The sequence below is a fragment of the Neocloeon triangulifer genome, unplaced genomic scaffold (assembly GCF_031216515.1).
Source record: "Neocloeon triangulifer isolate White Clay Creek 2 clone unplaced genomic scaffold, ASM3121651v1 ptg000020l, whole genome shotgun sequence".
In the NCBI taxonomy this organism is placed as follows: Eukaryota; Metazoa; Arthropoda; class Insecta; order Ephemeroptera; family Baetidae; genus Neocloeon; species Neocloeon triangulifer.
Window position 1 is genome coordinate 1,097,746 of NW_026775561.1, and position 26,998 is coordinate 1,124,743.

General features: G+C 40.8%; 2 protein-coding genes across 17 annotated transcripts in view; one reads left to right on the forward strand and one right to left on the reverse strand.

The window, feature by feature from the left end:
- Window positions 1-413: 413 nt before the first annotated feature.
- Window positions 414-12,891, forward strand: LOC132203948 (protein stum). The gene is made up of 15 exons (XM_059632119.1): window positions 414-693; window positions 2,012-2,982; window positions 3,848-4,089; window positions 4,156-4,311; window positions 4,684-5,136; window positions 5,591-5,926; window positions 5,986-6,158; window positions 6,450-6,704; window positions 7,152-7,358; window positions 7,647-8,041; window positions 10,680-11,033; window positions 11,605-11,839; window positions 12,296-12,422; window positions 12,485-12,679; window positions 12,742-12,891. The coding sequence occupies exons 1-15, from the start codon at window positions 538-540 to the stop codon at window positions 12,831-12,833; spliced, it is 4,347 nt and encodes a 1,448-aa protein (XP_059488102.1). The 5' UTR covers window positions 414-537; the 3' UTR covers window positions 12,834-12,891.
- A 141-nt stretch (window positions 12,892-13,032) lies between these two features.
- LOC132203822 (hemicentin-1) overlaps window positions 13,033-26,998 on the reverse strand; it is a 165,978-nt gene continuing 152,012 nt past the window's right edge. For 2 of the 16 annotated variants that reach the window (XM_059631920.1, XM_059631917.1), the window contains 14 exons: window positions 26,528-26,794; window positions 25,847-26,206; window positions 24,900-25,160; window positions 22,605-22,862; window positions 22,334-22,351; window positions 21,971-22,108; window positions 21,563-21,596; window positions 18,727-19,058; window positions 18,373-18,447; window positions 17,793-17,905; window positions 16,582-17,580; window positions 15,612-16,148; window positions 14,826-14,886; window positions 14,463-14,605 (listed from right to left, as the gene is read on the reverse strand). In XM_059631920.1, the coding sequence (XP_059487903.1) occupies window positions 14,848-14,886; window positions 15,612-16,148; window positions 16,582-17,580; window positions 17,793-17,905; window positions 18,373-18,447; window positions 18,727-19,058; window positions 21,563-21,596; window positions 21,971-22,108; window positions 22,334-22,351; window positions 22,605-22,862; window positions 24,900-25,160; window positions 25,847-26,206; window positions 26,528-26,794 (3,431 nt within the window). In that variant the 3' untranslated portion in view covers window positions 14,463-14,605; window positions 14,826-14,847. Of the gene's footprint in view, window positions 14,606-14,825; window positions 14,887-15,585; window positions 16,149-16,581; window positions 17,581-17,792; window positions 17,906-18,372; window positions 18,448-18,726; window positions 19,059-20,116; window positions 20,254-21,562; window positions 21,597-21,970; window positions 22,109-22,333; window positions 22,352-22,604; window positions 22,863-24,899; window positions 25,161-25,846; window positions 26,207-26,527; window positions 26,795-26,998 lie in introns of all 16 variants that reach the window. The other 14 variants (XM_059631921.1, XR_009442469.1, XM_059631923.1 and 11 more) reach the window with 14 other exon arrangements.

A 26,998-nucleotide genomic window follows, 5' to 3' on the forward strand; every position in this document is an offset into this window, starting at 1 on the left:
TGGTCTAATGAGAAAAGGAAAAAAAACTACAATTTTCTATTAATTGAGAACATTTTATTGTTCTGATTTTCCTTTAATGCATGTTTGTTATTAAATCAATTTTCTTTTGAATACCTAATAAGTGATGTTACTGGCAAGATAATTCATCAAACTCATTATTTAAAATAAAGTAATGATTAAAAAAAAACATTAAAAGAGGAAAAATGAATTTGAAGAGATGATGAGGGGTGGCGAATCGCAATCAGGGCGGGGGTTAATAACGGCGGTCGATGAGTTGACGGCCATCCTGCAGTGATTAGCATGTTGCTAAAGGGGTCAGCTGAAGAATGGAGGGAGGGGGTTGAGGAGCGTGGTGAGCGGCGTTGGGGCGCGCGCGGCTGACCAGTTGGCGCTCGGACTCGGGGGTGGAAATGTGCAACACATGCAGCGAGGAGGGCGGTTTATCGGCGGGCGCTTATCGGCGCCGCGGCTCCGGTTCTCGATGTGAACACGCCAAGTTCGGATAGAGCGAGATTCGCTGCAACATGTAGCCGAGGCATGGCGACGGAAGTGCGGCGCTTCGAGATGCAACGGCCCCAGACGACGGCCAGCCGCAGCGCCGAGGCCCTCTCCGAGCTGCAGGCCATGCGCCAGCGACTCAGGCCGGTCACGCCGTCGCCGAAACCCTCGCCGCGCCAAATCTGGCACCCGCAGGTACATCATTCAATTTGGTCGCAAAATACACTTTTATATGAATGTTGTAGTTTAGAATCAAATGTTATAATAATTCATTTTATTAAAAACGTATTTATATCTGCTTATTTTCCTTATATTTAAACATTACTCAATTTTTGTGTGTGAAGAAATTAATTGAAAAATTATATTTATTATTGTTATAAAACAAGTTTTTTTTTTTAAATTTTAATTGATTTTGTTATTTCTTCTTTCTCGTGAAATAGAGTCGCAGTGCGAGATCGAAACTGGTTTTTTAATAAAAAATAATATTTCTTTTTTTCAAAAAAGGAAAAATATCGTTTTCTTGTCTCCAATTGTTTAAAATTAAAACAAAAGTTTTTCAGTTATTGACAAAAATTGACCATCCTCCTTATCATTTGAAGCCACTTTTTTAGCCCCTCTCAAATTTTTACCGTTAATCTTCTTTTGTAACTAAAAAGTATCAAATTTCTTAAACAATGACATAAGTTACAATCTATGGTTTCATTCAAGATATTCACCTTTTTCTTTTCAAAAAACGAGAAAATTATTTTTTAATAATAGCACATTGTGATTGATTTTTTTAACATTTATTATTTGATTTAAAAAATTATTCAAAAATTTAAATTAACTTTAATAACAATATGTTTTAAATAAAGAAAACGCTGAATTTGAACCTCAAAACACTCAAAGAAATATTGGCCAGTTTGCAAAATCACTAAATTTGTATGAACAGTCAATATTTTACTGATTTTAACAGATTTTAAGCACCCCTCACATGACTATTTAAGCGCTTAGTGATAGTGATCGCTTTTTTTTCAAAAGGAAGAATAATATAATTAAGGCAAATCTCTCTTTAACTTTGGCTTTGCAATTAAGATCGATCAAAAGTAAATTTTTATCGATTGTTTCATTATGTAAAGTAACATAAAAAAAATCAACATTATTGAGGAAACGATCATGTAAGTTGTCATTCCTTGAAATAGAGTATTAATTCTAAAACCATTTTCACTCTCTAAAGCAAGAAAAATATATATAAAAAAAAAACAGCAAATTGAGGGGAAAAACATTTGTTAAAAAAAAGTAATTAAATGTTTACGCTATAATAACTTAATATTTAAATATGGTCAGGTTCTTGAATGTTGCTAGTTTTAACATTTTTGTTTGTTCTAAAATTAGGCTTTTTCAATTTTGCTAATTTAATGTATTCTTTCTTGCTCTCGAAACCGGTAAAACCTTTTTGTTTAAAAAACCCCATTATCTTCTTTTTCAAAAAAGCAAGTGAAATTATAATTATTTATCCCAATTCTTCTTGCAGGAGAACTTTATCGGGCCCCTGCGCAACTACATCCCGGCCGAGATGAACAAGGACGGCGACTACAGACTGTCCCGGACGCGCAGTCCGTCCGACTTTGTCGTTCCGCGGCCGCTGGCCTCGATTTCGGACGAAAAACCGGTGCCGCGGCCGCGCACCACCAGAGGCCGCAGCCCCGTGCGCCGCGTCGTCCCTCTCAACGACCGGCCCACCCTCAGCTCGGCCAACAAGGAGAAGCCCAAAATCGGCAGTCCGGAGCGTCCGGTCACGCGGGGCAAAAGTTCCGAGCGGCCCAAGTCGCAGCGGGGCAGTCCGGAGAAGAAGGTCAGTCCGGCCCTGTCGCAAATTGAAATGATCAGCCCGAGCCGGACGCTGACGAAGAAGGTGGTGGTCGTCGATCCGGACACCGTCCGCAGCCCCGAGGAGCGAATCACGACGCGGATGGCGGCGGAGCCGGCGGTGTGCAGAACCTGCGGAATGAGCCCCGAGCGGAACGCGTTCAAGCGACCTTTGACCTCGACCGGCCTCTTTTCGGACACCATCACCCTGAGTCCGCGGCTGCAGAGGGCGACGTCGCCCTCGCCCGAGCGACACCACCGCTCGGTCAGCCCGATCAAGTTCGTCATCCCGATGGGCCAGGCCGGCGACTCGTCCTTCCCAGGGCTGACCCTGGAAATCGTGTCGCGCGGAAACACGCCCGACCGGGACGCGACCCTGACCATCTTCAGCCCGCGCGACGACGCCCTGTGCATCGCCACCTCCAGCCCCAAGAGAAGCCCGGCCAAGGGCAAACCGCCCAAGCAGCCCGGCGTCCACCTCGCAGAGACCAGCCCCCGCACCCACTGGGTCGTCGACCGGCCCTGCAGGACGCCCAGCCCCGTCCAGGCCAAGTACCCGCCCTCCAGGGTGGCCAGCCCCATCAAGAGCATCAACGCATACATGCGACCTCCCTCCAGAGGACCCAGTCCGCCAGGGTGCGATTCTTATCTGTGTCACAAAATTGCAAAATTCACTTGAATTTTCATTGTAATTTTTTTTTATTTCAAATTTGTTATTCTTGAACCACATTATTCTTGTTTATTCGGAACAAATCAAAAGTAAAATTTTAATGAATAGAGATTATATAGTGGAAATTATTCATTTTATTGCAACCTTATTGCAAATTAAAATAAATTTATGATATAACTACTCAATACAGCTTATTTTGCCTAATTAAACTTTAATATAAGTAAAAAGAGTTCCTTTAACTGATAAAAGTTTTAAAAATATCCCGAAATAGCAGAAGTTTTCTGATATAAGGTGGATTTTAACAAAAACCAAATGATTTGTAGAATTTAAATTTACCGTCCATATTTGTGTAGTAAATTATAGTTTAATTTTGTTTACTATCTTTTTATAAAATTACAGATAATTAATTTGCCATTAGTTGTTTATTTTTCTACACTGATTTAAAGTAAATATTTTATCATACATAATTATTTTTTTTTAAACTATTATAAAGTGAATAATTATGTTATTTTTAATTAATTAAATTAGTCTTAAATTTTATTTTTGTTATGTAATAATAAAGTCTTTTATTTTTATCAAATAAAATTTCTATGAAAAAAAGCAGAAGAAGTATTAGCATCAATTATTGGAAAAACAATTAGAAAAGGAAAAGAATTATTTGACCAAGGCTCTATCAGAAATTTTCCTAAAACTTCCTCTTTATTAATCAAAATAAATACAAAAAAATAGGTCAATTCATAATGTTATCTTTGCATTTAAACACTCATTTCTATTAATTGTTATTCCATGCATATAATTATTATTTAAATTAGAGTTTTTTTTTAATTTTAGGCGTCCCCGTTCGACGTCTCGAGGCAGGAGTCCCAGTTTCGATTTCAACCTGATAAGACTGTCGACGGCGCCCGCGAGGCGCCGAGTGAGTCCGCCGAGTCGGCCGTGCTGCGCGAGGTCGACGGCCAAGTCGGCCGCCGCCAAAGAGGCGACCAAGAAGAAGGCGGCGATGAAGTTGGTGGAGACGGACCCCGAGTACGTTTTCCACCACCCGTCCATGCCCATCGTGAAGCGCGGCCCAGGTTCGAATGAGAAAATTAATATTGCTTGAAAATTAACATTTTCCGTGCTTACGCCGCTATCTGCAGATCTGCCGCCGCCGCACACAAAATTGCGGCCAGAGGCGCCGCAAACGAGGCCACGGTCGCGCAGCAAGAATTCAGCCTCCTTCGTCGTGTGGAAGGAGCAGCGGATCGACCTGCCCGAACGCATCCAGAGCCCCAAAAAGGAAAATAAAAAACCAGGTCAGACAACCCTCCAAATGTAAATCAGCTTCATCAATTTACAATCACGATTCATGATTCAATCACTTTTTATTAACCAAATTATGGACAGACAAAAGTCAATGAAACGCTGGAGATTTGAAGAATTAAAGTCCCGTGCAATTTATTTATTTATTTTAATTTTTTTATTCCTGGATGGGGAAATTTGACAATTTTTAAGGGTCAATATCTAAATCGCACCCTGAAGGGTTGAATCAGGAATATTTGACTTTTCCCACCAAAAGCATTTGAATTTCAGAGCCAAGATTATTAGAAGATTTTTCAAAATTTTCTGAAATCGGGAGCTGATCCATTTTTTACGAATTTTTTACACAATTTGATGTGATTTTGCAGGCGAGGGTGGCCCTGACATGGTGAAGGCGGCCACGGAGGCGGAGAAGGCGCTGGCCAAGTCGGCGGCCGCCAACAAGAAAGTGGACGTGGCCGCAGCGGCCGCGGCCCAGATCGAGGCGGCCAGCGCCGCGGCCTCGGCGGCCAAAAAGTTCGGCTCGCGGCGAGGGACGCCGACCAAGTCGTCGATCGACCTGGGCGCGGTGACCGCGGGCAGCACCACCAGCCTGCGCAACGCCATCGGCAGCGTGACCAGCATGAAGGGCGCGTTCGCCGGCGGCCAGGGCAGCGCCAAGGGCAGCACCACCAGCATCCCCTCGGCCGCCGCCGCCAACAGCCCCAAGCCGAACGTCAAAAAGTCCATGCGAATGATCGCGACGGCCAACTCGAGCACCACGTCCATCAGGAGTCACCTTTCCAAATCGGTCGCCTTTGAAAAAGCGGCTGCGGCAACCGGTATTTCCATTCAAAATTAAAATTTTTAGAAAAAAATTAGAAATGGAAACAATTTCCTAATTAAAATTCACCAAAATTCTATTATAATTTTTTCTTAAAATATTCATTGTACTTTTTCCATTTAACCTCATAAGTCTAGGAACATTTAAAAATGTAAGTTTAATTTTCAGTTAAATTTGCTAAATTAAATCATAAATGATGCTTAAATTTACTCTAGTCTTTGTTAAGGTACTAAAATGTTTACAAAAAGTCATTTCTATTCACTGCTGAAAAACTGCTTATAAATTAATTTCTAAATAAACTAATTAAAAACGTCTAGAATTTACAAAACTTTGAATACATTGTCACAAAAGAGCCTCGCGATTCGAAAAAAAAATTGCTTGAAACTCTTTAAATGTATCATAACTTGATTAAATTCCTTTGAATTGAAAATTAATGTGATATAATTTTGCAGGTGAAATTCAGGAGGGGGCAGGGACGCCGACCAAGTCCGTGGGCACCCCGAGCAAAGGAAGAGAAACGCCGGGCAAAGAAAGCTCGAGCAAGGTGAGTCTGAAGTCGGCGTCGAGCGAGGCGTCGCTGAAAATGGCCAAGGCGTCCAACGAAAACGCGGCCAAGAGTTTCAACAGCGCCATCAAGAACGTCAAGGGCAACGTGCCGCAGAAGAAGATCTTCAGCACCATCAACTCGGCCATCAACATGCAGCAGGAAAAAGTGTCCGTCACCAGCGCCGACATGGCCGCCATCCTGCACGACGAGCACGCCGCCGGAGAAAAGGACGAGTTGCCAGGTTTAAAAATTGATTTTTTTTTTTTCAGTAAAAAAAGGTTCTGATCGATTTCTGTGCAGAACTGATCAGCGAAAAAAGACGCGGGTCGAGGCGGTTCAGCGCCCTGGGCAGGATCGCAGGGATGGGCGCCAGGTTTGGCTTCAAGAACAAGAAGGAAGGAGAGTCTGGCGACAAGAAAAGCCTGTCCAGGTCTTCCTCCAAGTCGTCGTTGGGCGACAAGGCTGGAACTCTAGTAAACCCCAGTTTTGAAATTACACAACATTTAAAGAAACTTCAAATTTCTTGATCAGAATTCAAGTGAAATGGTTCTGTGGTCCAATTAAGTCATTCAAACGGCGACTGGAGGCGCTGTTTTTCAATAGTGGCGCCACCAGTGGCCGCTTCTATGAATTTATTTGGCTAAATTGACTTTTCCATTAGTGGGAAAATAAATTGAAAATTGTTATGGTTTTCAATTATTAAACAATAAAAGTAGACTTTATAGGGTTTTTGATTGAATTAAAATAAAACTTGATGTTTTCAGAGTAAAAGCGGAAGTCAAAGTTCGCTGGGCAAACTGCGGTCCGCGTCCGGCATCCTGGGCTCGCTCAGTTCTCTGGTGAGCACCAAAAGCAGGGGCGATCGTTCAGACAAGTCCGACTCGGAGGGCGCCAGCAGTCCGTCCACCTCGAAGAAGCACGGCCGGTTGTCGGCAAACGCGGCCATGCGAGCCATGTCGGCCGCCAAGTCGCTCGTCAGGTCGCCCAGGGCCCAGTCCAGCACTTCCCTCAACAAATCGGTACTAAAATTTTTAATCAAAACTAAACATAATCGCAATTTACATTTTTATTACTGAAAGCAAGAAAATCCGCGTTACTGAGAAAATCAATTCAATTTTTAATCAGAACTAAGAATCAAATTAATTTTTTAATTTAAAATGAAGCAAATCAGTTCATTTCTTAATAAAATTAAATTAATCAATTTAATTTTCCAAAAAATTTTTTTTCATCAGAATTAAAATGAAAATCAGTGAAATTCTTAATGTAATTAAATAAATTAACTCATTTTTTAGAATTCAAAATTAAGAGAATCAATTCAATTTTGAATTAGAATCGCAAATCAAATTAATTAATATATTTTTAAAATAAAATATAAATTTAATAATAATGAAGACAATTTATAATTTAAATAAATTAAATCACTTCAATTTTGAATCGAAATTAAAATTTTATTTGAATTTTACTAGCAAAAGGACGGTGATGAGAGCGAGTCGGAAAGCGCCCCCGGCTCGAAAAAGGGCAGCATGTGGAAGTTGCCGACGCGCGACTCTTCCAGCGCCATCATCAACATGATGACCAAAGACTCGCGTTCGTCCTCCGTGGCCTCCATCGCCGCCACTCCTCCCTCCACAAGGGTTTCCAGGCTCAATTCGGCCGCCAGAACCGTCAGAAATGTAAATTTTCCATTTAAAAATTGATCTTCCGAAGGTTTGAAGACCTTCAAAAAGATTAAAAATTATGTTCGAGTAAAGACTCAAATGATTTTAGAAATATTGTGGAAAAAATTTGTCCTCTTCAGGTAAAACAGAAACAATAACTCAGTCGGTTTTTGTTAAGAAAAAAAATCATATCTAAAAAATTGTTTTAATTTTTACAGAAAGAAATAAAACAATGATCGTGATTTTTTGAAGGTTTTCAGGCCCTTTGAACTAAAAAAATTAACAGAATTCGTGGCTTTCCAGTTTGTTCGTCTGGGGAGTCGGAGGAACTCGCAGGCGTCGCTCAACTCGCAAATGCCGACGCCCGACTCGAGCATTCCGTCGACGCCGAAGACGCCGCGGACGCCGCTCAGCTTGAAAAAAGTGAGCGCCAAGGCTGGAAAAATCGCCGTGTTCGGAAAAAGGTACCGGCGCAACCCCGAGCCAGAGGAGGAGGAGGCGGGGGCGGCCAACCCGGCCGCCCCCGCCGAGATGGAGGTGGTCAACGAGGTGGACAGTCGCGGCAGCAGCAAGCGCGGCTCGGTCAAGGGTTCGCAGGTCACGCTCGGCTCACGAGTGTCCAAAAAAATGTTCGGGTCGCGCGGAAACGAGACGCTCGGCGAGGAGTTGGTCGCGCGCTTGGACTCCATCAGCGGCAGGTTAGTTTTTCAAATTTGCATTTCCTGTTTCAAAAGTAGGATAATAAAAAATAATTTAAAAAAATTCAAATTTTACGCAGTATATTTGAAATTTAAAACTTTTACAAAAAAAATTCTTTGATTGAGATTTTCATTGATAAATTCAACTTTGTGTTAAAATCCAAGCTGAAGTTGTTGCGAGTTCTTGAGTTTTTCGACGCGGGGCAGCACCGACCACAAAAGCACCTGCGTTTCCTCAATAATTCTCTTCAGTCGCATGTGCGAAGCTCACTTTTGATTTCGATTTTTCTTCAAAACCCCTTTCTTGGCCGTGACACGAATTTGAACCACATTTTGCTGCCCGAAATTCAAAGGTCGAAACCTGTAATTAAGAGGGGGAAAACGCGACACCCGAGAATCAATAATAACCACAAATTAGGCAGAGATGTTATCGCGTTTGTAATTGCTGTTGGCAAATTGCCATCGCGTGCCGAGACCGAAAACAACTTCAATCGGCGTCGCGATATCGCCCGAATTGACGCGCTGAACAAATCGGGAAACGATTGCAATCACATGAGTTCATTCATCAATCGCATTATCAATTTATCTCCGATTCTATTCAAAGTCAGCATGATTCAATTTCATTCCTGCTTGAAAAACATGCTTTACAATTATTACATTAAATAGTTGATAAAGATTTTATTTAGTAATGTTAAAAAACAATTTGTTCATAAAAATTTTAATTAATTTTTGTAAATTAATATTTTCATTATTTATTAATAATAAATAATGATTTATTGTAAATTAAGTATTTAATTTACAAATAATAATAAATGATAAAAATAATAATTATAATAATAATTATAATAATAATAATAATACATAGAGAATCATGGACTCTATATTTAATAATATACATATAATTGATTTTTTTCCTTATATATGGAATGTTAACAAAATCTTGTCAAGGTAATAAAAAAAAACATGTATTGTTTACTTTGGAAAGCACAAAGAAAGCAAATTTGAATCCTTTTCCTTAAATAAAACAATGGATTCATTTTCGTGTCGGAATCAAAGGTCAAAATGTTGACAAGAACTTTATAAATGAACAATAAATCTCGTTCTTTTTTTACGTCAGGCGCCTGCCGAGTGGCGATTTAGGCAAACTTCACGTCACATTTGATTAGCGGGTTGCATAATTTCGATGGTATTTTTATTTTTTTATTCGCGTGATTGTTGAAATTCTAATTGAAGGAAATTTGTGAGCTTTGTTTGCGGTGGAAAAGGTTGCCGTGATCGTTGTTGGCTGCTTTGCATACGTGGACACACACACACATGCTTGAAGCGCCTTTATTTATTTCCTGGTGCCAGAGTGACCGCCTTAACAACCGCGTTTGACCCACTGAGATACGAGGCGCGCGATACCCCCAACCCCCCGTCCAACTGCGCTTATTCGCGCCGACCGACCACCCGCGCCGGTCGCAAACCCTTCTCGCTGCTGCTCCACGGTTCGGACCATTTTTCACACACACAAAATTCGCACCTTCCTATATGCTTGCCACCATCACGTAAGGCAAAATTCAACTTTTGTCCTTTTCGCACTCAAATTATTCTGCATGAAGATTTTTTGCATCAAATCAGACAGATGTGTTTTCTTTACTGGAATTTATTTCATTGGTGGAGAAAATTAAATTTGACAGCAACTTTTTCCACCAATTTTCTAATAATGAACAAAGTTTTCTCTTATGGATATTGTGCCTGAACAAAAATTTCAACTATTCTTCAAATGTTCTTTGAAATAGTAAAGTTTTTAATTTTTTATTTTAATTCTTCATTTTCCCTCGTGTCTGTATTTAACAATTTTAACCATAAATTTGCAGCTAAGGATCAGCTATAGGCAAATTTTTCGTCCTTTTTTGTTGAAGTGAAATTATTATTCTTTTGATCAAGCACATCAAGATTTATTAATATAATCCAAAATAGATGAAGATGTTCTTAATAATTTTTTAAAATCAGTGCCTTTTGAAAAGACCACATTTTTCTATTTTTAGCAACCTTGTGACTGTTGCAGATTTTTTTGCTTTAACTTTTTTACCTTTTGCTAGTATCAATACAATCTTGGGCAATTTCTGTAACAATTTTAAAATATAAATTTCAATTGAAAATTATTTATAATTTTGATTATTCCCGAGAAGAAGTTTATTGTAATTAAATTATATTACCAGCTCGTTTTTGTTTATCTGAGAAATCGAAATTAAGTGCTAATTTCAATTCTCCAATGTAAATTGGAAATGCAGTAAATCCTACTGAATTTGGTTCAAATTTGATGAAAAATCGCAATTAACGCGATTATAGGAGGAATTGGTTAAAAGAAAAGGGAAAAAAGATCTTAAAATAAGTAGCTGAAGGTAAAAATAAACTTTTGTAATTCATCAAACAGGTTGAAAATTGGTGAAATATGATATTTTTTTCGTGAAATTGGTTATTTATTAAGTGTCAATTTTTACTTCTGAAAAGTTTTGTCTAAATCAGTAAATTTCAAATCAATTTCAACAAATATGATCACCTAATTTCCCACATTCCTAGAATTAGTACTGAAGAAATTGTTTGTCAATTTGATAAATTTTGAATTTTGTCAAATTTTTCGGACCATTTTCAGCGAGATGGACGAGAGCATGAGCAGCAGCGTGGCCGCGACGACGTGCTGCTGCTTCCGGGGCGCGTGGGCGCAGCGGCTGGCGGGCCGGCGGTGGCCGTGCTGCGGGCCGTGCATCCGGCCGCTGCCGCCGGCCAAGGACAAGGACAAGGAGGAGCAGTGGGCGAAAACGCGCAAGCACGACTTGGACGTGGAGATGCAGGGCACGGAGGAGACGGCCGAGCAAAAGCCGCGCCTCGTCGACCGGCTCAAGTGCTGGCGCCGCCGCAAGCGCCACGGCTCGGCGTCGTCCGAGGCGCCGGTCGTCGCCGCCGCCGCCAAAAACAGCGTCGCCCCCAAACGCACCATGGGCCAAAGGTATTCCCATAAAAAAAAGTGTTCATCGCATTCATTGATGTGCTTTGCCAACGTTTTCAGCTTGATTTTTGGACTCCATGATCTTATATTAGAAGAAATTGAATATTACCCTGATTAAAATTTAAGACAAAAATGTAATTTTTGCGGTAACGATTCATTCTCACGCAACCACGCTAACAAACACACTCTAAATAAGCTCAAATACTTTAAAAATACGTCCTCGTGCTAAAGACGATGAAACCGCCTGACCTGAGTAAAATTATCGACAAAAGTTTCACCGAAAGTTTCCGAGAAAATCTAGTTAATTTTTGAGCACTTTTAATCCATTGATTTCTGCAACAACAAAAAATATGATAGTTCATAATTTTGCAGTTTATATTCAGTTATTTTTGATCACAATCATATTTTAGTTTATTCATTTTATTGAAAATAAAGGATTTGTAAACAGGTGGTTTCATCAATACTTTAAATAGAAAGAAAAGTTTGAATCTCACACACACATAAAAGACTGATGCAACCGACTTTGAATTAACTTGAATTTTAACTCTAATTCGGCTCAATCCATTGATAGGCTGAAAAGCGTCTTCAAGTGCGCGGCGATGCGTGGCTGCTGCGCCCAGTTGTCCTGCCGAGGCTGCTGCGCCAAGGTCTCGTGCGCCTGCTGCTGTCCGTGTTTCGCCTCGTGCGCCTGCTGCACAAAGTGCTGCAAGCGCGGCGCCGTCGGCGACGCCACCCCCAACCCCCTCGACAGCAAGCGACCCTCGCTGCAGAGCAAACGCAAGAGCAGGTCCACCATCAACAACGAGGTAAATTTCAATTTTTGCAAAGCCAAAGGTGATTTTCCAAACTTGATCAAAACTTCAAATGCAACAATTGCGTTCAAAATTATTCAGATTATCAAATGCCTAAATTATATTAAACTTGATTTATTGATTTCTTGAAATTTTATAAAACAAAAGCTACCAAGAAAGTATTACTTATAAAAAAGCCAAGGTTGCAAAACGTTGATTTTTACCAATTTAGGCACAAATAAGACAAAAATACTCCATCTACATACTTTAAACTCACTCTGAACCTATTTTTCATGCCAATTCTTGATCAATAAAACTATACTAATTTAAATCTACAATATTTGTTAAATTAAATAAAAAAGTGAATTGACTTTTAGAATTGAAATTACTACTATATTTTAGAAATGGTGAAGTTTCTTATTCATTTTAAATGATTAAATTTTTTTTTTTTTTTTTTTTAAATTATTTCAGCCGATTGTTCGCAAACTGGACGTGTCCCTGTTGGAGGCAAATTCCTTGATCCAGTCAGCGATTCCAGTACTTCCAGTAAAACTAGCTTGGATTTGCCTAATTTTGAACATTTTCATTCCAGGTCTAGGTAAACAAATTGAGAAACTTTTACTTGTTTCCGTTGAAAAATTTAAAAAATTAAATTTGCAGGGACGATTTTGAGCGGAGCGTTTTGTCTGTGCATCGGCCGGCCGCGGTTTTCGGTGGAGGACCGGCCCGAAGAGCGGATCGGAACCTTTTTCCTCGACCTGATGGTGGGCGTGGGCCAACTTTTCACGGTCCTCTTTTGCCTCGTTGGCTGGGGTTGGAGCATCTGGTGGGGCACGATCATGCTGAAATTAGCAAGTGAGTGGATTCCGATGTTTGGAAATTTGTATAAAAAAAAATTCAATTCAATTTCGTCGCAGGAAAGAACCGGCGATTGATGGCGCGGGCTGCCGACGACGTGGCCAAACCGGTCAACCCGCGCAGACCGTCAGACCCGGCCAACAAAAAGTAGACAACTTTTCCACGCACCAGATAAAAAGGGTGTATATTTTTGTACAATTATATGCAAAGCGTGTTGTGTTCCAAACACTCGATTGTTATGTAAAACTCGTCGCCAAAACACACGCCAAACCAATAAACTGAATAAATTCCGATCAATTTGTTTCCTTAATCTAAATTTATTTGAGGAATGAAACGCAACATTTATCACAACAGTTCTTTAATATGTATTCCACTTTTTAATATCACACATGAAATTTGACACATAATTATTATTCTTTTTTGCAATTATTGGGAGCATCTATATATTTTTATTCTCTTATTCATTCAAAGATTTAACATTGCTCTTTTACTTTTTTCGAAAGACACAAATTAATAATCGTCAAGAGGTGTGAAGATGAAACTTGTGTCGGAAATGGAGAGTGTGAAGCGAAAAATTATTTATGAAAAGCAGCTTTTTTGTGAACAACATAAATTTTTATATTTTTTGATCTTCTCGACACTTACAATGGCTATAAATAACAAACATCCACTTCTGATTTCACTGCAACAATGTATTTTACACTCAGAGTTAATGCGCTGGGTGGAGAAAAGTCAAAGAAAATTAAACAAATACTGCAAAGACACATTTCTATACACGGTGAATATATCTTGTCACATTTTATTTTATTATTAATACCAATTTTTGATCTTTCCGGATGGTTGAGCTTTCGTAAATTTTGTAAAAAACCTCGCTCGTGTCAACATTTCAACTTTTTTCAACTCATTCAGACAAACTCATTCTTTCAAATTTTATATTTACAACTAGCAACAACTTGATCTCATTGTAACTCTTTTTCAGTTTGTATAAAAAAATTTTGTTTACATTATTTTTATACATCGCCTCTCGCTATACATATTTATAATGTAATTTTTTATTTTTGGAAGTCAGCACTGCTTTTAATTCTACGCACCTCGGGTCTAAAAAAACAAACGGCTTCCAACAATTTTCGCATATAATTCTACGTTTAATAAGCACAAAAGTCTCTGCCTTATTTTTCTGGACTAAGGTTTTCATTTTGTTAATCAACATTCAGCCTATACAAGTAGTCGGGTGGAACACTTGTTTTTTTCTTTTCTTTGTTAGTCACTGGTGAGTATTTTTTATTTTGCAAAGCACACTTTCTCCTTCGATCAGTCGGCCAACTTCTTCTTCTTCGCAGCAGGGGTGTCAGTAAAAATCACTCTCTTTCACAAAAGCAGTCAGCACTTGCTTCTCTTGTAAAAATACTAGATAAAAATCGCGTGTTAGCAGTTCGTGAAAGGGGACACATCTTTTTTTTCTTTCTTTTGTTCCGATTAATTTTTTTCAATAGCACCACCGTGGTTAAAAATAGTCAATGCTTTTTCGCTTCATCGTAGTCATTCTCATTTTACAAAAGTTAGAGCAGTTAAAAAGCAATCAACGAGTATGAAACGTGAAAGTTGATTGAGAGAGTAGCAGTGGCGGCGCCGCCCCTTCGTAAATGCACACAAGAGCCTCTCCGAATCGATTAATTTGTGCGTCTGCAACTTTTCCTTGTTCATTTGCTCGAATTACAGATATGGAGACGGAGGAGGACTCGGCTTCTTGGAGGGTGGGAGATCGTCTTCTGGGGGCTTCATGCCCACTACATTGTTGTTACTTCTCTTGGCAGTATCAGCCTTTTCCTTGTTAACGATGGACGCTGCTTTATAGTTGATTGGGCCATAGGAGCGATACTCAACATCTGCATAGTCGAAATCCGCAACATCAGGCTTGTACGGCTGCAAATAAACAAACAGTCAATTTTTTTCCTTCATTTATATAATTTCATTGGCTACAGGCGACCCAGAATTCTGACAACAGCCTCGTGATTTTTTTTTTATCTGGGTTTTGTATTGTTAAGAATTCTGGGCGGACTTTTGAAGCAAATTTTCGGCTGCTTCAGCGAGTGCTCAAAAACGGGGTCTATTTGAATAAAGTGGCGATTTTCTTGATACGTACAAGTATGCGGGCAGAATGGCTCCTAATAAATGTATGTTATACTGGCTTTCGGCACCAGCTCCTGTTGACAAACCAAACATAAGCACATTGAACTACCACTACATATTAAATATAGATCCAAGGAGTAGTTTCGGTGCTGAAGGTAAAGCGACATTATTTTTGAAATATCCTCTGCGAGAACCGCCTTACGTTCAGCAAACAAAATCAAAGGAAATTTTGAAAGATTTTACAAAAGATATGATAAAATAAAAATGGTAAGTTTTTGAGCACTTTCAGAACCATGGTGAATTTATAGCCAAGAAGTTCGTTTGTGAGTCGCCGAATTTGAAAAATCTCAAGAAAAATTATTAGTGGTATTAAATTGAAAACGGTGCATGCAGTTATGATTGTACACAAAATTATACAAGAGGGGGGCAAAAGGGCTAAAACGCAGAAACTTCGCTTTGGATAGCAAACTTTTTCGGCGCAATGTGTGTGCGAGGCTTCCTGACCGAGAATGTGTAATACGTGCCTTCATTTGAATACAAAATGACTAATAATTTGACCCTTCGTTGTCTTTGAGGGCAAATAGAAATTAAAATAAACTTGCATCATATAATGCGAAATAATGCGAAAAGGGCGCCATCTTTGATAAAATGGCGTCTAACCCTAAATCTTCAAATGATTTCCCCGTAACTTTGGAATCGTGACAATTGAAACTCCCCGTTTTAGATTTGAGCTCCTCAAAGACAAGACATTGGAGAGGCCGCAGTTGCTTTACCTTTACACGTCAATCTCTTTGCCTACTGAGCCGTGAAACTTGAGCACCGGCGGGTTGTCGGCCGCGTTGTCCGCCCTGAGCACCGGCGAGTGGTGCTCGTGCAGGTTGTTCTGCTGGTGGATCTGGGGCAGGAACTGCGACGACTGGCTGATGCGCGAGTAGGGGTCGTAGATGACCCCGTTGGGCTGGATGGGCGACGGGTAGTGGAAGCGGTTGTTGTACGAGGGCGGGTGCCTCGGCATGGTGCGCGAGTGGTGGACGCCGTTGCGCTCCGGCGGGTAGTAGTGGTTCGGCTGCGGGCCGGTGACGGAGCCACTGTAGTAGTGCTCGCCGCTCAGTGGCGCCGACGGCACGTGGATGTGGTTCGGGATGTAGGTCCGGTTGTTGCGGACGTTGTTGGGGAAGGCCGAGCTCGAGCTGAGGCTGCTCGAACTCGAGCTGCTACTCGTCGACGGGTGTCGGCTGAACTGCATCGACTTTCGGTTTTTCGTACTCTTTGATCTTTGGTTCTGCAACACCACGTGTGGGCCGGAGGAGGAACAGGGTCGGGACGGAGGGCCATGCTGTTAGTAATCAGTAAGTTCAAGTCTAATAAAAGCGGGAATTTGAGATTTTCTAATGGAATTTGAGCTTTTTGTGAAATTGAGCAAATAGTTTGATAAATGATAAAAGCAGGCAAAATAAAATTGCTTTGAAAATAAATAACATTTATGTACAAAAATCAAGCAGTTGTGTTTTGATGAAATAGAAACTCACGTGGAGCATGTACAAGGAGTGTTGCGACATAAATGCCTCTGCCCCGCTTCCGTGTATATAAAAGAAACTTTGTACAATAGATTTTGATTTACACATATTTCTGGATCAATATGTACAATTTAGTGGACTAGCTTTTAGAGATTTTATTTTATTATTAATAGTTTTTCAGAGGAAAAGCGTCCAAGAAGCGACAGGTTTTGGGCACAGCGAGACAACCGAAGGAGGGGTTGCTGCTCTCACCTGTTCCATGTGTTGGGTTAGTGGCTCGTCCTTCCGCGCCTGCTTGTGGTTAGGGGAAATTCTGACAGGCACGTTTTGGTAAAGCGGCTTGCTAAACACCCTTGCGATAGGCGAGGAGGGGTTGGAGAAGGAGAAGGAGGCTTTGAGCGATCGCGGCGTGGGGATGGGGGCCTTGGCCTCCCTGGCGATGTCGGGGGTGGACTTGCAGGCGAGCTTGACGCAGTCCCGCTGGGTCAGCGGTCTGGTCTCGCTCGAGTTGCTCCTGCGCAGGGAGTAGAAAGCGCCCTCTTTGGACTTGGGTCTCTGGAGGGAGTGGAACTGGCGCACGGTGGAGGTGGAGGTCGCCGACGAGTCCGAGGAACTCGCGAACGACGACGAGGAGGATGAAATGGGGGAGGAGACGGGGCCGTTGGGGTGGACGGGGCACTTGGGCGTGCTGGTGGCCCGCTTGGGCAGCGGCAGGGTGCACGGGGGCAGCAGTGGTCGGCCCGGAGGCGGAATGGGGGCCGGTGGCTTTTTGTAATTGCTGTTGGTTATGTTCTGGATGCTGACGGTGGTGACGATCTTCTCCGTTTTCTGGAGCGTGATCGTCTTGTGAGGCGGTGCAGCTTTGGCGGGAGGGCTAATTACAAAAGGCTCGCGAGTGATCTCGAGGGGTTTGATGATATTCACACTGCACGGCTGGCTAGTCTTTCTACCTTGCACCCGGGGCAGCGTTTGCGACTCGGCGCCACCCTCCCTCTGGCTCCGCCGCCCCTCCACCCGGGGTGGGTTTTCCGCGGGGGGCTCGGAATTCAGGTCTGGATTCGAGGAGGAAAGTTTTTTCACGGGCGACGAGCTCAGCGACGTCTGCTCGGCCTTGCTCCGCGTCGAGCCGTAGCCCGACGAGTTTTGCCGGCTCAGGGGACTCTCTGGCCTACTGGGGGCGGGGGAGGCGGGCGTGCTACCGGGGGCGGTGGCCGCCGCCCCCTCGGTCGCTTCTACACTCAATGCACGCGGCTGTGAGTAACAAACAGAAACAAAAAGCATGCGTCAGGCAAAATACAAAATAATAAGTTAATTAAAAAAATAATATATTTAACTTTTTTTAATTATAAAAAAGCGTTTATTGCGTAATTAGCAAGCAAATCAAATAATAAAACAACTTGCTTTCTGGACAACAATGGTGTGAGTGACACAGTGCAGACTTTGCTTACTAATTTTCTTCCTACCTTATTCGGTGGTGATTGAATACCATGGAAAGGAAGATTCTCGTAGAACTGGCGGTCGCCATCAACAGACGGTTCTTGGCTCAGTCTATCTCGGATATCGAACTGATTTGGGCCTGAAATTCAAATTTGAATCGGCATTAGAATTAATTCCATTCGCTCGTGGCCAACCAGATTCACCAAAGTAGCTGCTGCTTTTGGAAAAATTCTAATGTTTTTTTTCTCACCAAATTTAATATAAAATTTTAGCTACTTCTACTTTAGTGATGGTTTGTTCTCGTCGATTAGTAATTGTATAGATGGAAACAGAGTCACATAACTACAAAAGCAACGTTACAAATTAAAACATAAAGAAGCTGAACGATATATTTTAAATTAGAAAATGAGAACTGGCTTTTATAAATTTAAGACCATCTTTGAGATTAAACAATAATATTTTTTGCCTCAAAGTTGATCTGACGTGATTTTTGAATTTAGATGCGATTTGTTTAGATGAGAGAGAGTTTTAAATTTTCCACTTTCCCATAATTCTCCCTGGACTGATCATCGAATTAAGTGTGTTTGTAATTGAATTATGATATACCTTGCCCCGGCTTTTTGCGCTTTCTGGTGGGTTGCACCTGAACCGTACTTCCATCTAATTTCTTCAATGTCACCACTATAACATGTAACAACAAATAGCATGCGCTATAAGGAGAAATAATTCAAAATAATAAAAAAGCATATCAAATTTTGCATGCAAAATGAGGAGGAATCTTGTGTGCGAAGCTCTCAAAACGATCTCAACAGTCAAAAGCAACGAAATATGAAGGAATATAATTTTTATATTTAAATCGGGGTGGGTATTTATTTTTTAATTAGCGTTATTTAAAAGTGCGAGTGCTTCTTCTGTCACTGATTTAGCCGGCGGATTTGGGGAGTGGTTGGCAAATTTTACCTCCAGGGTGCGACTCGGGGTTGTTATTATTGATGGCGGGGTGGACGGTGTGCGTGGCCTTGGCGTGCTCCCGCGCGTGCACGCTCCTCTTTCGCGAGCCAACAATGCCCGAGGCGCTGTACTGAGAGGAGGCCCTAATGAAATTGGTGGTCGACGAGGCCGTGCTCGAGGTGGGCGTGGCCACCATTAGGTTTCGGGCGCCATTCACATGCACGTGGACGCCGGGCCGCAGGGGCCAGCGGTGGATGGCGGCCGGCGCCGAGCTGGCCTGCTGCTGCTCGCCGGCCGCCGCCGGCGTCTGCCGCGACTCTAGATTTGTGTCTCCTTCGGGACTGCGGCCAAACAAACACATCAACATGCAACAACACAACAATAACACAACAGCGCCAAGATGCATTCCAAATGCACACAAAAATTATATTAAACATTTAACAAAAGTGCGTTTTCATTATTTATTTAAAGATTTAAAGAAAGAGAGATGCCAAAGTGCGAGACATTCCGGCCGGTTTACCTGGACGCGTTTCACCTGACGGAGTGTTGGGTGTGTGACATTCATTAGTGTGGCATGCGACATTTACTGGACCACAGCGCATTGTCGGTTACGGGAAAACGCAGCGGGCTGGTCGGTGGAATATAGATCTCTGGGGGCATCGCAACGAGCTATTATTTTGCCGCCCGGCTATTTACCTTCCGCTAATTAATCGCGCGTCTTCCGTTCTGTTACACCATCCGCGACAAAGGGTCAAACGGGCGCGTAAATAGAGACTATGCAACCCGCTCCACTTGTCGGCCGAGCGGGTTGCATAACGTTTTAAATTTATTCTTTCACCGAGGTTTAGCCAAAACTTTAAACTTTAAATGACACAACGGATTGCAAGTTATTCAGATAATCAGAGTTAAACTAATGTTAATTAAAATGTTTTTCAAGTATTTAAATAATTTACTTTTCGCTAGAGTAAGATCCGAAGGTAAAAAATGGGTTCAAATCCACGCCTTCTTAAACTCTTAGACTTTTGACTTTTCAAATTAAACTAATATTTTTTCGATGGGGCGAAAAGAAATTATTTTCATAATATGAATCACTAGGATAGGAATTCACTTCAGCATTTTTGGCCAAAAAAATTATCTGAAATTGAGGAATTTTAATTTTATTGTTGATCTATTTTCCACCGATCTGCAGGGAATTTCGGTTTCTTCTTATCTACAGTGCAAGAACCATGGGAAAGGGTGTGTGTGTGTGTGTGTGTGAGAAAGAGACCACTCTTGTAGTAATTAGTTGTGCCCCCCCTGGAAAAGCCAATCAGTGTCAGCCTCTCAAATACTAAAGAATACAAAATTGGAGACAGCGAGCGAAAGAGAAGAAGTGGCAGCAGCAGGAGGAGAGCATTACCTTGGACATAGTTTGTGTCTGCAAGAGGTGTGGCATGTAAAACGGAAGAGGCTGCGGTTGCAGATAACACTTGATGGCTGGTCAAGGCAACGCCACCGCGTCCCCCTGAACTGCAGTGTGAGGGGAGGAGGAGGAATCTTGGACAGTAAAAAGCAATGCGGTCAAGTTGGTTGCGCAAAGTCACACGTTTTTCGAGTCAAGAGAGAGAGAAATTTTACTTGGAATTTGAGAGCCAGCCAGCTGCAGCGAGCCTCAACTGACACTTTTAAGATCAACATCGTAATAGCGATTGGGGCCAATCAGTAGCGTAACTGCAATGCAATGTTGTCCAGCGTCAGAATCATCATCAACAAAGAGCTAGGATCCCCACAATAGTTGAAAAGTGGCAGAGAATGCACACAACTCTTTTTCAATCTCACCCCAAAGGAATTTCTAATTGAAATTAAGGGTTCCTTGACAAATCCAATCAAAAAAATTATGCATTTCAACAAAATGGATAGGACACCTGACATGCCAACATATCTGCTGAACAGGGTGGTAAATATGCAAATTGTGCGAGATTCAAAGGCTTCGTTGTATCAAAATCTGGTGCGTTTCGGCAAAAATGTCAGTGCGATTTGTTTTTAAGTTTTAAAGGGAAGATTAGTATATGCGGGGGTTGAGGGGTGGTTGTACGCCTTCTGGCCACATGGATAGGAACGTCAAAAGTGTACTTACATTATTTGGGGGCCGTAGAGATTAATAATGAATCTCTCGTATTTGCTGTAAAGATCGGTATGATCGCTGCGATAGAAATGGCAGAGAGTTTAGTTTTGGCGAATCAATTAAGTCAAACAAAATGCACAACAATTTGGCTCTCACTCTAATGGATTTAGTTTCAATTAAGAAGCATGCTAATTAGCGCTCTGAGAGTTCAACCACTCTGGATTATTTACGAACTAAAGCGGACCCTATTCAATACAGAATAGGAAAAGGAAAAGTGTTGCGCGCTACTCTGCTGTTGTGTGGGATCCCTTTTCTTGCACTGACTCGACCAACAACATCATTGCCGCCGACTGATTTTGAAAACGGCGCCCAAATCTATATTTTAGTTTTCGAAATTTAAAAATACAAGTATTTTTTTATTTGTTTTAAATGAAAGATTGTGCAAGTAAATGTTGAAAGTATAAGAAATAGCGAGAGAGAGAAGTTTCGGAAAACAGGAAGAAACGAATCCCACGGCTGATAAAATAACTTTGTGAGAATTAAAAACTAAATGAAAAAGCGTCACAACAATTGGCCATAATAAATAATGAAAACTCAAATCGGAAGCATCTTGGTATCAAATAAATCAATGAGATTTAAAACGCAAGTGAAAAGCTCGAGTTTCAAAATCATAAGTGTAGAAAAAACCCTTAAAGAAAGTGTATAGTTTGTTGGTTGTTTTGAGTATAATTAGAAACTTACTTTTCTCTCTCCTCCAACTCCACGGAGTTATTGTCTAAAAAACACAACAAAAACAGAAAACTGTTAGTATCAAACGCGGCAAACAGTTAATTATTAATTAATTCAAAACTCGTGCATTTTTAAGCGTTTAAATTTTGCATAAAAATCACAAAACCAAGCGAAGCAGAGATTTGAAAAGGTTTGGAAGGAATTTTTTTTTTCAATTTAGACATATATGTAATTTTTTAGACAAACAGGAAAATAACAGAGAGAGCACCGCACATGTATGTAAAAATAAATTTGTTTTAATTTTGCTTGGTTTTCCAGTGACCGATTTTGTTCCATGCTTAATATTTGAGAGCAAAATAAATTTGACAATGAAATAAACTGATGATTCGAGATGGAAGAAATGAAAATTTGGAAACTTACACTTGTCTTCGACCCTCTTACGTCGGCAGACGATGCAGAGGATGATGAAAATGACGATCACCATTAGGAGGGCGCCCGTGATAATGGACGCGAAAATTAGTTTGTGGTCGTTGTCCAGCGACGCCCACCAGCCAGGGTCTGCAAAGGTCACGTTCGTTTTAACAGACGCGCAGCTATTTTTAATTCAGAATTTCATCATGCGACGGAATTTTTAAAATTCAAATACAGCTGGAAAAAGTGTCTGTACAATCATTCGTTTTGCCGGGATTTTTAAATATTTACACTAATTTCAAAAAGAGAGATAATTGTATTTTCGTGCAAGATCAAAGAACGGTTCATGCGAATCGAGGTTTTTGGACTTACTACTTCTTTCCTGGTATGCTAGAATTGGTTATGTCATACGTTTTTATTGAGTTTAATAAATGCACACACTTGAGATGTTTAGTGTTTGAAGGCAGGACTGGAAATTTTCTTATATTGCAGGAATATTTGTTTTTATCATTGAAAAGGAAATAATCCATTAAATTAATATATTAAATTTTCAAATTTTGCATAATTTTTTCCAGCCTGGCCTTTGGTGTTGTGGGTGTTATTTCGCGTGTTATTTATTAATGATGGATTTTGTTGGGCTCACCAGTGATGTCTCGCTCGCAGGGGATGGACATGCCGACCGAGTTGTTGGCGAAGCAGAGGTACGTGCGGAAGTTCTCGACGCGCGACTCGAGCGTGAGCATGCTGGTGAGGCCGTTGGTCTCGATGTTCTCCTCGATCGTCTCGTTCTCGTTCTTGATCTTCCACGTGAAGTCCACCTCGGTCGGGTTGGCCGACGCGTTGCAGATCAGCACCAACTTGCCGTGCACCTCGCGCTGCGTGATGGCGCACTCGGGCTTGTCTGCGCGTCAAAAATTACACTTTCAAATACGCAAAAACAAGGAAATATTATGCAAACGCGCCTAATCGAAACCAAAGGAAATAGATTCAAATCGGTCACTTTTGGTTTGCTTTTGCTCCACAAATAAAATTAGAAGTTAAATAAATCGCCATCAAACACAAATTGAATTAAATAGTCAAAATAGATCAAAAATGGGTCTGACCTGGAACGAATTTGTTCCAGGACATACTTCAAATTGACCTGGGCAATTATTAAAAGTTAATCAAGTTCATTCATTTGATGGTAAAATTTCCAATTTTAAACTTCATTCAAAATCAATGTTGTTTTTGGTTAATTTTCAGAATAGAGTAAAATTTGTAAGAATCGCAATTTTTTTAATGTTTTGGTTTAGATTAGGCGCTTGCTTCTGAGTGCAATAATTAAAGTTGGAGCACGTCGCGGAAATAAACTCGGGTATGTGTGAGAGTTAAAATAGTGCTTGAGATGCAATTAAAATAATTGCACGGCTCGGGCGCGACGGAATCATTAAAATGCATGCCGCAGAATGTAAAAGAGTGAGTTCATGCATTTTACAACAGGAAAAGCCGGATCAAGACAAAAGAAGAAGCTCGAGAAAAAATTAAAAATGATAAAAGCACTAAAGCACAGAAGTAAGTCTTATTGCGGCAAAGAAGGAGAAGCGGAAAAAAATACTGCAGGGAAGGTGTATAAATTTACATTACAAGAAGGAGCTGCTGCTGTGATTATGATAATGAACGTGGCCGGCGAGGAGAGCGAAATTGCGGTACAAGTTTCGCAGTAAAATGTAAAAAAAAAATTGCGCCGTCTTTGGCGAAAACGGGCGGAGTTGATAAATTTGATGGATTTATTTTGGAACACATGCATTATTCAAATGAGCCGCGCCCGCCACTGGATGATTTCGGCCGTCAATAATGATTTGCAAGTCAAATCGCATTAGTTTGTGTTGGGCCCGCGCCGACCTTTGCTTCCCAGCCGGGATCATGTGTATAAATATGTATTACTTCTTGTTATTATGCACGCGCCGGGCCTGCCCATATTGAATCAACACGCAAAATTAATATCGTGTGCGGCCGAATTGCGGCCAAGCTCGAGTGAAAGGGCCGACAACATTATTCTGTGCGTGGGTGGAGTTTCAAAAAGACAGATATGAAAACTTGTACAAAAGACATATTGAAGGGAGATTTATTTCCTGCCGCTACCCTTTTTGTAGGTAAAAAAGTACCTTTGAAACTTTTTTTGTTAATATTTCAATTTCTTTTTTACAGACATGAGACTTACATTAATCAATAGGAAATTTAATAAGCTTCAAAAACCTCGCCAAGTTGCCTTGAATCAGACAATTTTTGTCACTTTTTAATGGGTATTTTCATCTCTGGCTCTTTTGGAAAACATTTTAGAGTGAAAGGTTGCAAACAAAACTTGTAAAATATTTAATTTAGCACACTTTCTGTACATAACATTTTCTTATAACTTTAAAGCGTCAAATGTTACAATGCAAAAAAGAGCTAAAAACCAATTAAACAATTTACCTTTGTTCAAAAAATGGAAATTTTTGGCGCCAAAAATTGTCTGATTCAATAAGGTTTTGAAAGCTTATTAAATTTCCTATCAATTAACATTGGTCCCATGTTTGTACAAGAAATAGAAAAATTACAAAAAAAAAAAAAAAATAAAAAAAAACGTACCTTTTTTACCTGGGCAGGGGGTAAACTTTGGGAAATCACAGAAAAATTAATGCAATTCTAACTCCAGGACTTAAATAAAATTGGTCTGGGATGAAAAGAATTATTTACAATTTTAATATTCTGTGGTTATTTTAAAGGAATAAATATTTTTTTCACAAGAAAGCATCTCCCTTCAAATAATTACAAGTATATTAAAATCGTGTACGACATGTTTGTGCAATTTGAACAAAATTTATTTGTACAGGAAGAAACAGATTTGATTCAATACTAAATACAAAAGAAAAGAAAGAGAAATATTGAGTTAATGAAAGAGAGTTGTAAAGATTCGTACGTAGGACGTTGATGAAGGTTTTGTGCGTGATATTGCCGTGACGATTGAAGGCTTCGCACACGTAATTGCCGCCTTTGGATCTCGGAATGGGATAGTTGAGAATCAGCGCGTTGCCTTTCATGCTAATTTCGGTGTCGTTCTCTCGGTGCCACTGATACGAGGGCTCCGGGTACGCTTTGGCGTTGCACAAGATCTTCTCAGGAATGTGCCCTTCGACGACGCTCAAAACGGGCACCGACACGCTCACGTTCTCGGGCGGGTCTGAGAAGGAGAAACAACAACCGCAACAACGTGTCATCACTCTCGTTTGTACAAAAAACACACACAATTTGTTAGCAGGAAAAAAACAGAGTTTAGAGAAATAATTTTTCTTTACAAAATCCAAGGGTGGGTTAATCCATTGTGAGATTAGACACGTGATATATTTACACAAATTTACTTATTTGCAACAAGAGCAAATCCTCAACAGAACAAAAATTAATTCATCGTAAAGGGGGATTTTTTTCACAAGATTCTGACCAAAACTTATTAAAAAAACTTCCAAATGTCAAAAACTATGACGTTTATGGCGCTTTTTTTGTTCTTTGAATCTTTTCCAAAACCAAAAGCTGTCCAGAAAATTAATTCACATTTTACAAACATAACAGTTACTAATGTTGATTTTTATTTAACATAACAATCAAATTTTTTCATCAAAATTTTGCAATATTTCAGAATAAGGAGGATTAAAACCCCACCGAAGTGAGTCTTTCAGTTTTGGAGTTTTCTGAGAACCAAAATTTTCGTCCAAATGAAATTTTGAATTTGTGTCAGAATCGCCAATCCACGCTAAATTATTTGAACTGTTGAGAACATTCCACTGGAAAACGTGGTTAATTACAAAAGAGACAAGTTAGTGGGGCGATGAATTTGAAATTGAATTCATGATGGGCCAGTGAAAAACTCACATTCGACTCCGAAGAAGGTGGTGCTCTTGACGCCGGGGCCGACGTGGGTGGCCGAGCTCTCGCACGTGTAGTTGGCGTTGTCGTGGACGCGGTCGAGCTCGTGGTTGGGCCACTGACGCATGTCCCACACGAGCGTCGAGACGACCGACTCGAAGTCGTTGGTGCGTGGGTCCGGCGGCAACACGCTCGTCTTCACCGTGTACCGCGAGCTGGGCAGGCCGAGCGCGATCGGCTGCCCGTCCTTGAGCCACTTGACGCCGCACGCCGGCTGACACTCGATGCGGCAAGACAACGACACCTGCTCGGCGTTCATCAGGGCGCCGTGGTAAGGCGGAAGACGCTCGATGAACGTCGGCGGAGCTGAAATTTAAAAAAATTAGTAAATAAACATATTTTGTTCAAATATATGGATAAATATTTTAAAATATAAGTTTTACGAGTTTTACTTTAATATAAAATTTGGGAAAAACGATACTCTTACTTTTTAATATCAGAAAAATAAAAAAACTTTGTTGGTTCATTCAAATTTTCAATTAAAAAAATAAAACGATTTGTTTTTAAATAATTTCTGTTTTTTTTTTTATATGTGAAAAGCATTTGTAATTGATTTTTACATCAATTGGTGCTTTTCAAAGTGATAGAAAAATTTCAAAGTGTGTCGACCAGCAATTGGCGACTCACCAAAGACGTCAATGAAAACGGTGGCGCCTTCGCCCTCGCCGCCCTCGTTGAAGGCGAGGCAGGTGAAGTTGGACAAGGTCTCCAGGTTGACGGGGTCGATGGTGAGGTTGGCTGAGGTGACCTCGTGGATGGGGTGTTGGCCGCGCAACCACTTGAACGAGGTCGCCTCGGGCCGGCCCAGATCTGTGATGCTGCACATGAGGGTGACCGAACTGCGCTTGACCACCCTGGCAGGCTCGTAGGTCAGCGTCGCCTGACCAGGCGGATCTGCAACGAAGTTTTTTAGTTTTATCAAATTTAACACGAAATTTATTAAAATATCATCTACCCATTTCAATTGTTAACAGATTTGACTTTAAAATCAATTAAAATTTAATAATTTTATTAATCAAAATGAGAATTATGATGATATTTTTTGTGCAGAAATCAATAAATTTAAATGAAAGAAAAATATTAATCTTGATTTCCTCA